Below are 10,386 nucleotides of genomic sequence, written 5' to 3' on the forward strand. Positions count from 1 at the left end.
CAATGGGGGCCGAGGAGCCCTGCCCGGCGGTTCCAAAAATTACCCATGTCTTGGGTTTGAGAGCTAGTGGGCTATCGCGAGACGTTTCGGCATAGAAGTGCCTTCTTCAGTCGAGCCCAGGTAAATATGAGGTCTTCCTTTATACAGGCTTTCTTTTACAGGTAAGTATTTTTCCTTTAATAAGTTTTTTCTTCGGTAAGTATTTTTCCCTTTTGTTTCTTTCCTTTATACAGGCTTTATTTTAACAGGTAAGTATTTTTCAGGGTTTTTCCTGAAAAATACTTACCTGTATGGTATGGTCTGTGCTCCAATGCACAGACCATACCTGCTCCCTTCTCAGGCGTCCAGGACCCCACCAGTGGGGTTTCAAATGGAGTGTTATAGATTTGGTCAGAGAGGTGGGGTTTTTTTCAGATTGGCAAATGGTTAGGTTTAGGGCAGGAGGCCAATTATTCTGGGGGTCACTGAGGTTAGGGTTAGGGTCAATTTCAAGGCCAGGATGCTCCCCTGTGAGACCTGAAAAAGGCGAGGTCCCCAGTGCAGTGACAAAATGTCCATAAGTACACACACGAAAGTAATGAAATGTTAACTATATACACGTTGTTGTATTAATACCTCCTATAACCCTTTTCGTTGAGGCCATTTGGATAAACTGTATTTAGTTTAGCTATCCAAATCCTCTCAGCTCTCCATCTCTGTTGTGTTGTCCACCTCGAATTGATTTGAATGGCTGTCGCTGTGACAGAATCCCAGCCATGCAATAAAAAGTGTTTGACAAGGTGAGTGTGAGTGTTCTTTTTCCGTGTGATGTTGTATCTGTGTTGAGTGAATCTGATGAGCAGTGTGTTACCAGTTTCTCCCACATACTGGATCCCACATCTCTTGCATGCAATCAAATATATACAGTTTTTGGACCTCGGGGTCCCTTTGCACAATGACAGAAAAACCTGACCATTGGAGTGGCTTCGCACCAACCTATGATGTTGGAAAAATTGCCCTTGATGTCTCTGTCTAGGCACAGAGAGAGGTGTGATTTGCGCTCGAATGAGGAGATCACCCAGATTTTTATGCCTCCTGAAGGCAGCAATCACTCTGTGAGTATGGAGTGTCTGGACATCCCGAGACAGGTTCTGGAAATTGTTCTTAATAGCCCTGACTAATTTGCAGGTGCAGGGGGCATATGTGATGACCACTGGAAGTAAAGGGGAAACATCAATTGGTTTTGTCAGCAAAAATGATTTGAAGCATCTCCTTAGGAAAGACCAACAGTACCCCCTAGTGGAGAGAGCAGAGAAGAGGGTCTTGACAGCAGTTCCAAAATCAGATTTCTGTGTGCAGATTCTGTGGAATCTTAACAGCTGAGATTTGACAATTCCTGCAAATGTGTGTTTGGGATGAAAGCTTGTTTTAAATAGTAGGGCATGAGTGTCTGTAGGTTTAAAGAATACCTTTATGTCCAATTTGTGATCATTTATGAAATTTGTGCCCTTAAAGGTGGTTGTGTCAAGAAAATCAATAGAGGTCTTACTGATGGTTGATTTAAGCTTAATAGAAGCATTGTGGTCATTTAAAGTCCTAAGAAACATCTCAAAATCCTGCTCAGAATGTTGCCAGACACCCCATATGTCGTCCAGAAAGCGATAATAATGCAGTGGTTTCTTTATGCATTTATCTAGTGCAGCAGTTTCCCACTCTGCCATGAAGATGTTTGCATATGCTGGGGCAAACTTTTTCCCCATAGCCGTCCCCTTGATTTGTAAATAGAAGTCACCATTGAATTCAAAATCGTTCCTTGTGAGGTTTATTTCTAAAAGTTGTAGTAATTCCTTTTCCGGTCTTTTCTTATTCGGGTATCTTTGAAAGACCCTCTTAATGGAGTCAATGCCTTCACCAATGTCAATGTTTGTGTAAAGGCTGTCAATATCTATGGAAAACAGAAAGGCATCAGTGGGGACTTCTATTCGTTTCACTTTATCCACAAAATCATATGTGTCTTTAATGTAGCTTGCATGTTTTGTGGATAAAGGATTCAAAAAATAGTCTAAATACTCTGCTGTGTGATAAGTTTCGCTGTCACAGTCAGAGACAATTGGCCTTCCTGGGGGCACCTGAAAGGGGACACTCCATTTTATCAGGTCTTTGTGGATTTTCGGCAGCATATAGAAGAGCCTTCCCCTTGGTTCAGCAGACCCCAGTAAATAGTTCCTTTGTTTTACGTTTATGAATTTCTTTTGGTGTAAATTGTTAATGATTTTTTCCACCATAGGTATTGTGTCGTGAAAAATGGGTTTTTTAAGTTTCAAATAGTATGTTTTGTCATTCAATTGTCTATAGCCTTCCTCCAAATACTGTTCTCTGTCCAGAATTACAACCGCGCTTCCGTTGTCCGCTGGTTTTATAATAATTTGTTTATTTTCTTTCAGTTCTGTTAGGGCCCTTGTTTCTTCTGTTGTCAAATTAGGTTTAATACGTTCTACATGAAATTGATTTTGGAAATACTCATAATCTGCTTTTATCAAGGTGCCGATCTGGGGTGGAAGCTGGGCAATGGACGGAGACCATTCTGATTTTGGAGTGAAAGGTTTGGGTTCAGTCTCATTTTTATCCCCATAAAATGCAGCCAATTTGATTCGTCTATGGTACTGTTGAATGTCATATTTACACTGTAATCGCAAATTTTTATTGTACCCTTTTGTGGGGATAAAAGTCAGGCCCCTATTTAGTAGGGTCCGCTGGGCAGTGGAAGGCTGGAATGTTTTGGACAAGTTCATAAAACCATCTACAACATTTACCACATTTACATCACTTTTCCCCTGCCGGTTAAATAGGCTTATGGGGATTCCCCGTTTAGGTACATTTCCCAGTGTTGTAGCATGGCTTCAGATGTACCATGTGACCAATGAATGTCATCACCTTCCGTGGTGAAAATGTCTGGAGTGAGAGCTGGGATGTGGTTCTTTAAACCTGTAATGAAAGCATTCAGGTGCAGTAATGTGTCCTGTTCCACCTGAGGAAGGGCAGAAGAAAAGTTAATTTCAGGCACAAAAATGTCAGCTTCAGGGAACTTTTCTCGAGCTGCTCTCAGTGCCCTTTTCAGCTCCAGTATTGGCACATTTTTGTCCCTTTGTGATCTATTGTTAATCCCAAAGGACAGGACCAGTGTTGTCACTGATGTGTCAGTGGTGGCTCTCTCCAGCAGATTCTCTGCATGCCACCATTTGGCTCCCGGGAAACTGTCGATCTGCAGGCTGTCAGTTGCAAAAGGAGGAAGTCTGCTGACATTGGAGTCGCCGACGATGATCCAATGCTCCTTGATGTGTAGATGCCAGTCTTTCAGTTTCCTGCGGGTGTTAGGATGTCTCGTTGGGGTCCGCACCTGCTGCTCTGATGAGGCTGGTGAAGGAGGAGAAGACGATGAAGGCGATTCCTCCGCTGTTCTCATTTGGAGTCGAGTCTGTACACAGGAGTTCAGTCTGTCCAAGCTGCTGCGACGTGGGCCCAGGTGAGTCGCTGGTTGTGGTTTGGCCACTGTAGCTGTGTTATCCTGCTTTGTCTTTTGGGGGGTGGATTCCCCCTGTGTGAGGTCCAGCACCTCAGTGTTCATCTCCTCCACAGGTTGTGGTGGCTGGATGGAGGGAGAAGGTGATATCTCCTGGATTGGAGTATCTTGGAGTGCAACGAGGATTTTCTTCACTCTCTGGTCCCTCGGTGCCGCCGGAGTGGTTTCCGCCGGAGTAGGGTTAGGGTGTGGAAAAGGAAACAGGGTCCCAGCAATTGCTGGTCCCCTGTTGGTGCACTCTCACTCGACTGGAGTGGGCATTGATGCCCCCTGATCAAAAAATTACCCATCTTGGGTTATAGTTGCTAGCTGCTTGTGATTGAGCCCGTCGCGACGTTTCGGCGTTGTTTCGCCTTCATCAGGCTGGGCTCAATGATGTAGGGACTGTCTTGTCCTCTATTTATATGTTTCCCTTAACTTAGGTTTTCTTTGTGACTTTCTTGTCTTCTATTTCTCTGTTTCTTCTTACTTAGGCTTTTTTCTGCATTTTCTTAGCTTTTTCTGTGCTTTTTTCTGTTTTTCTCAACCCTGCTTGGGGAGTTCTATTTTTCTGTTCGTCTCAACCCTACTTGGGGAGCTTTTCTTTTATGTGCTTTCTTCTTAGCTTTCTCTGTACTTTTTTCTTAGTTTTTCTCTATTTTTCTTCCCTGTGTACCCTTTGTGACTCTCTTGTCATCTATTTCCTTTTTATTCATGGCACCCCCTATTCCTTAGTCCACTCTTTCTTTCATCTTTATATTTCTGGCACCCCCATCTTTAGTAACCACTCTATTTAGGCTTCTTTTTCTGTTTTTCTGTTTTTCCATTTTTTAGGCTTTTTTTCTGTTTTTCTGGGGGGTGGGGAGGAGGGAGGGGGGATAGGTTAGGATTAGGGTAGGAGATATGGGCAGGGGCATCACCCACTCCACCGGGACCTGGCTGGTTAGGGTGTGGAAAAGGAAACAGGGTCCCAGCAATTGCTGGTCCCCTGTTGGTGCACTCTCACTCGACTGGAGTGGGCATTGATGCCCCCTGATCAAAAAATTACCCATCTTGGGTTATAGTTGCTAGCTGCTTGTGATTGAGCCCGTCGCGACGTTTCGGCATTGTTTCGCCTTCATCAGGCTGGGCTCAATGATGGGTTAGGGTTAGGGGTTAGGGGTTAGGGTTAGGGGGGGGTTAGGGTTAGGATGAGTGTTTGGGCCCCTCCTCCAATTGGAGGCGGGCGGTGCACGGGCCATCCCTCGGTAAGGGGCCTGGACCTTGGATTGTCCACGGCGTCCGCCATGGCGCACCAGGGTCCAGTCAGAAGTCCATCCAACCATGGTGAGTTGGATGGAGGCGAGTGTTTTTTTTAATTGGTTTTTCTACCAAAGTTTAAATTAAATTTTTAAAGTAAATTTTTAAAGCTTTAACTTAAATATGTAATTTTTAACTTAAATTTTTAAAGAAATAAAATAAAAAAATGAATTGGTTTTGAAAAAAACCTTTTAGTTATTAAAGAAAAAAGAAATCAAATTTTAATAGGCCAAATAAATGAATTTGTGTGCCTATGTGGCAACGTTTCGACCTGTGAAGGTCTTCTTCAGGCCAGGCACACAGAAAAACAAATGAAAAACAGGCTTGCTCTCAGAGGTCTGCTCTGTCCGATGGCTTGGAATGAAATGAGCAGCGAGTGCCTTCCCCTTCTATTTATACCCTCCCACTTTTTTTCAGTTCGAATTTAGTTTTAGAAAGCCAAATTAGTGTTTTTACCTTTTCGCTTAGGGTTAGGGTTAGGGGGTTAGGGGAAGATAAAGTTGGGAGACCGGTCCCCGAAGGGGGCCGGGCTCCAATGCACTGTCCATACCTGCCCCCATCCCGGGCGGCAAGGTCCCCCAGGGTTTTTCCTCTTTATTATAAGCCTTATTTTATTGTATTATCCTATTACTGTCTCATTAAATTGACATTATTGTATATATTAATTATTTTTAAGGTAATATTTAAGGACACATCATCAGTAGTGGACCCTGGAATCATCGGATGTTTCGGCCATTAACACTAGACATCCTCCTCCAAGGAAGGCCCTCCCAAGGTTGATCACGCCTTGGAGTGTGTCATCAATTAAATAAGATAATAGTAATTAATTAATGCCTTTCTGGGCTTTAATTTTTAAAGTTTTCAAGAGGCCAATTAGGCCCTGTCAGGTTCAATCGCCTTTTAGAGAATTAATTAGGCCCTATTTGGGTTCATGGCAATCTGACGTATGTCCGTGACTTTGAGAATTTCACTCAAGAGCTACCCCGGGCGGTCTGCACTTGGGGGGACGAAGGCAGTGTCCAAAGGTCGCCTGCGAATGCCCCAGCCGCGGAGACGTGGAGGTCTCCGATTGATTGCATGTCTGCACTTGGGGGGACGAAGGCAGTGCCAGAAGGCCGCCTGCGACTACCCCAGCCACGGAGACGCGGAGGTCTCCGATTGATTGCATGATCCCTATGTCCTGCTTAATTCACAATTATTAGCTTTAAGCTTCTACAAGTTTAAAGTATTAATATCATCAGGTTCAATCGCCTTTTAGAGAGTTAATGAGGCCCTATTTGGGTTCATAGAAATCTAACGTATGTCCGTGACTTTGAAAATTTCACTCATTAACTCACAATTATTGACTATTAGCTTCTGCAAGTTTAGAATATTAATATCATCATATAAATGCTTCTCCTTCAGTCGTTTCCTATATTTGTTATCATGTATTCTCACATACCTGCACCTTGTTCTTCGAATGAGGTTTCCTCCCTGGTCTGTCTGCCACCTGCTCCCTGTGCTCCATGTGCTCTGCCTGGTCTGACTTCCTGGTTCCCATCATGCACTTGGTCGATCTCCAGGGCAACCACTGTTGTGTCCTTGAACTGCTATCATTAGCTTTAGCCATAGCATAATGTTAGCTTCCATATTAGCATCAACGAAATTCAATATAAAGATGACTAGTCCCATGTACAACTTGTACTTTATCATGTGTCACTGTCATACAATTGTTAGCATTAGCTTAGCACCTTGGTTTTCTTGTTAGCATTAGCTTAGCACTTTAGCTTTCTTTGTTTTTATTGTTTTAATGGCACCCCCTTCTCACATTCCTTTTTTGGTTTTCTTTGTTTTTATTGTTTTAATGTTTTAATGGCACCCCCTCATCATATTTCCTTTCCAGCATCAGCTAAGCACATTGGCTTTCTTGTCAGCACTGGCTTAGCACTCTAGCTTTCTTTGTTTTTATTGTTTTTGTTGTTTTAATGGCACCCCCATCTCACATTCCTTTTTTGGTTTTCTTTGTTTTTATTGTTTTAATGGCACCCCCTCATCATATTTCCTTTCCAGCATCAGCTAAGCACATTGGCTTTCTTGTTAGCACTGGCTTAGCACTCTAGCTTTCTTTGTTTTTATTGTTTTTGTTGTTTTAATGGCACCCCCATCTCACATTCCTTTTTTGGTTTTCTTTGTTTTTATTGTTTTAATGGCACCCCCTCATCATATTTCCTTTCCAGCATTTGTCTTTCTCAAGTGGTTAGGGTTAGGATTGGGAGGGGGTCGGGACACCCCCAGCCCAGTGAAGGGGGTTAGGGGAGATCAAAGTTGGGAGCACGGTCCCCGAAGGGGGCCGTGCTCCAATGCACAGACCATACCTGCTCCCTTCTCAGGCGTCCAGGACCCCACCAGTGGGGTTTCAGACTCGTGTCCAATCAGATTGGCAAATGGTTAGGCTTAGGGCAGGGGGTCAATTATTCTGGGGGTCACTGAGGTTAGGGTTAGGGCCAATTTCAAGGCCAGGATACTCCCTTGTGAGACCTGAAAAAGGCGAGGTCCCCAGAGCAGTGACAAAATGTCCATAAATACACACATGAAAGTAATGAAATGTTAACTATATACACGTTGTTATATTAATACCTCCTATAACCCTTTTCGTTGAGGCCATTTGGATAAACTGTATTTAGTTTAGCTATCCAAATCCTCTCAGCTCTCCACCTCTGTTGTGTTGTCCACCCTAAGTTGATTTGAATGGCTGTAGCTGTGATAGAATCCCAGCCATGCAATAGAAAGTGCTTAACAAGGTGAGTGTGAGTGTTCTTTTTCCGTGTGATGTTGTACCTGTGTTGAGTGAATCTGGTGAGCAGTGTGTTACCAGTTTCTCCCACATACTGGATCCCACATCTCTTGCATGTAATCAAATATATACAGTTTTTGGACCTCGGGGTCCCTTTGCACAAAGACAGAAAAACCTGGCCATTGGAGTGGCTGCGGACCAATCTGTGGTGTTGGAAAAATTGTCCTTGATGTTTCTGTCTAGGCACAGAGAGAGGTGTGATTTGGGCTCTAATGAGGAGATCACCCAGATTTTTATGCCTCCTGAAGGCAGCAATCACTCTGTGAGTATGGAGTGTCTGGACATCCCGAGACAGGTTCTGGAAATTGTTCTTAAGAGCCCTGACTAATTTGCAGGTGCAGGGGGCATATGTGATGACCACTGGAAGTAAGGGGGAGACATCAATTGGTTTTGTCAGCAAAAATGATTTGAAGCATCCCCTTAGGAAAGACCAATTGTACCCCCTAGTGGAGAGAGCAGAGAATAACGTCTTGACAGCAGTTCCAAAATCAGATTTCTGTGTGCAGATTCTGTGGAATCTTAACAGCTGAGATTTGACAATTCCTGCGAATGTGTGTTTGGGATGAAAGCTTGTTTTAAATAGTAGGGCATGAGTGTCTGTAGGTTTAAAGAATACCTTTATGTCCAATTTGTGATCATTCATGAAATTTGTGCCCTTAAAGGTGGTTGTGTCAAGAAAATCAATAGAGGTCTTACTGATGGTTGATTTAAGCTTAATAGAAGCATTGTGGTCATTTAAAGTCCTAAGAAACATCTCAAAATCCTGCTCAGAATGTTGCCAGACACCCCATATGTCATCCAGAAAGCGATAATAATGCAGTGGTTTCTTTATGCATTTATCTAGTGCAGCAGTTTCCCACTCTGCCATGAAGATGTTTGCATATGCTGGGGCAAACTTTTTCCCCATAGCTGTCCCCTTGATTTGTAAATAGAAGTCACCATTGAATTCAAAATCGTTCCTTGTGAGGTTTATTTCTAAAAGTTGTAGTAATTCTTTTTCTGGCCTTTTCCTATCCGGGTATCTTTGAAAGACTCTCTTAATGGAGTCAATGCCTTCACCAATGTCAATGTTTGTGTAAAGGCTGTCAATGTCTATGGAAAACAGAAAAGCATCAATGGGGACTTCTATTTGCTTCACTTTATCCACAAAATCATATGTATCTTTGATATAGCTTGCATGTTTTGTGGATAAAGGAGTCAGGAAATAGTCCAGGTATTCAGCTGTATAATACGTCTCACTATCACAGTCTGAAACGATTGGTCGTCCTGGGGGCACCTGAAAGGGGACACTCCATTTCGCCGGATCCTTGTGGATCTTAGGCAGCATGTAAAAAAGTCTTCCTCTTGGCTCAGCGGAGCCCAGTAAATAGTTCTTTTGTTTAGGGTTAGGGTTAGGGTTAGGGTTAGGGTTAGGGTTTGGGGAAAGAAAGGGGTCCCAGGCAGAAGTCTGGGTCCCCTGGTGCACGCTCACTCGACTGGGGTGGGCACTGATGCCCCCCGATCAAAAAATTGCCCATCATTGGGTAGTAGTGGCCATTAGTGTGTCTATTGAGCCCGTCGCGACGTTTCGGCGTTACTTCGCCTTCATCAGGCTGGGCTCAATGAGGGTAGGGACTGATTTGTCCTCTATTTATACTTTTTCTTTTCTTAGCTTTTCTTTCTGACTTTTTTGTCTTACTTTTTTCTGTTTCTTCTTACTTAGGTTTTTTTCTTGGCTTTTTAATTTTCTCTGTACTTAGGTTTTTCTATTTTTCTCTGTCACTTTTTCTGTTTTTACGTGACTTTCCTCTTTTCCTCTCAACCCTACTTGGGGAGCTTTCTTACTCTCTCTCTTTTTTCTTCTCAACCCTACTTGGGGAGCTTTCTTTCTATCCTTTTTCTTTATGGCACCCCCTATTCCTTAGTCCACTCTGCATCTTGTTTTTCTGGCACCCCCATCCTTAGTAACCACTCTATTTAGGCTTCTTTTTCTGTTTTTTGTTTTTCCATTTTTTTAGGCTTTTTTTCTGTTTTTTCTGGGGTTGGGACAGGGAGGGGGGGATAGGTTAGGGTTAGGGAAGGAGATGTGGGTAGGGGCATCGCCCACTCCACCGGGACCTGGCTGGTAAGGGTTTGGGGAAAGAAAGGGGTCCCAGGCAGAAGTCTGGGTCCCCTGGTGCACGCTCACTCGACTGGGGTGGGCACTGATGCCCCCCGATCAAAAAATTGCCCATCATTGGGTAGTAGTGGCCATTAGTGTGTCTATTGAGCCCGTCGCGACGTTTCGGCGTTACTTCGCCTTCATCAGGCTGGGCTCAATGAGGGTAGGGACTGATTTGTCCTCTATTTATACTTTTTCTTTTCTTAGCTTTTCTTTCTGACTTTTTTGTCTTACTTTTTTCTGTTTCTTCTTACTTAGGTTTTTTTCTTGGCTTTTTAATTTTCTCTGTACTTAGGTTTTTCTATTTTTCTCTCTGTCACTTTTTCTGTTTTTACGTGACTTTCCTCTTTTCCTCTCAACCCTACTTGGGGAGCTTTCTTACTCTCTCTCTTTTTTCTTCTCAACCCTACTTGGGGAGCTTTCTTTCTATCCTTTTTCTTTATGGCACCCCCTATTCCTTAGTCCACTCTGCATCTTGTTTTTCTGGCACCCCCATCCTTAGTAACCACTCTATTTAGGCTTCTTTTTCTGTTTTTTGTTTTTCCATTTTTTTAGGCTTTTTTTCTGTTTTTTCTG

The 10,386-nt window shown here is 43.3% G+C and overlaps 1 protein-coding gene across 1 annotated transcript in view; it reads left to right on the forward strand.

Moving 5' to 3' along the window:
• The first annotated feature begins 7,839 nt into the window (after positions 1-7,839).
• The window catches only part of LOC146567839 (ubiquitin carboxyl-terminal hydrolase 12-like), an 11,724-nt gene continuing 9,177 nt past the window's right edge, over positions 7,840-10,386 (forward strand). Inside the window, exon 1 of the mRNA XM_085285875.1 lies at positions 7,840-7,965. Within this exon, the coding sequence (XP_085142001.1) occupies positions 7,840-7,965 (126 nt within the window). The remainder of the gene's footprint in view (positions 7,966-10,386) is intronic.

Source organism: Mchenga conophoros, linkage group LG9 (genome assembly GCF_057382185.1).
Source record: "Mchenga conophoros isolate Kocher_MC1m ecotype Shallow Benthic linkage group LG9, M_conophoros_male_GT1.1, whole genome shotgun sequence".
NCBI classification, from domain to species: domain Eukaryota; kingdom Metazoa; phylum Chordata; class Actinopteri; order Cichliformes; family Cichlidae; genus Mchenga; species Mchenga conophoros.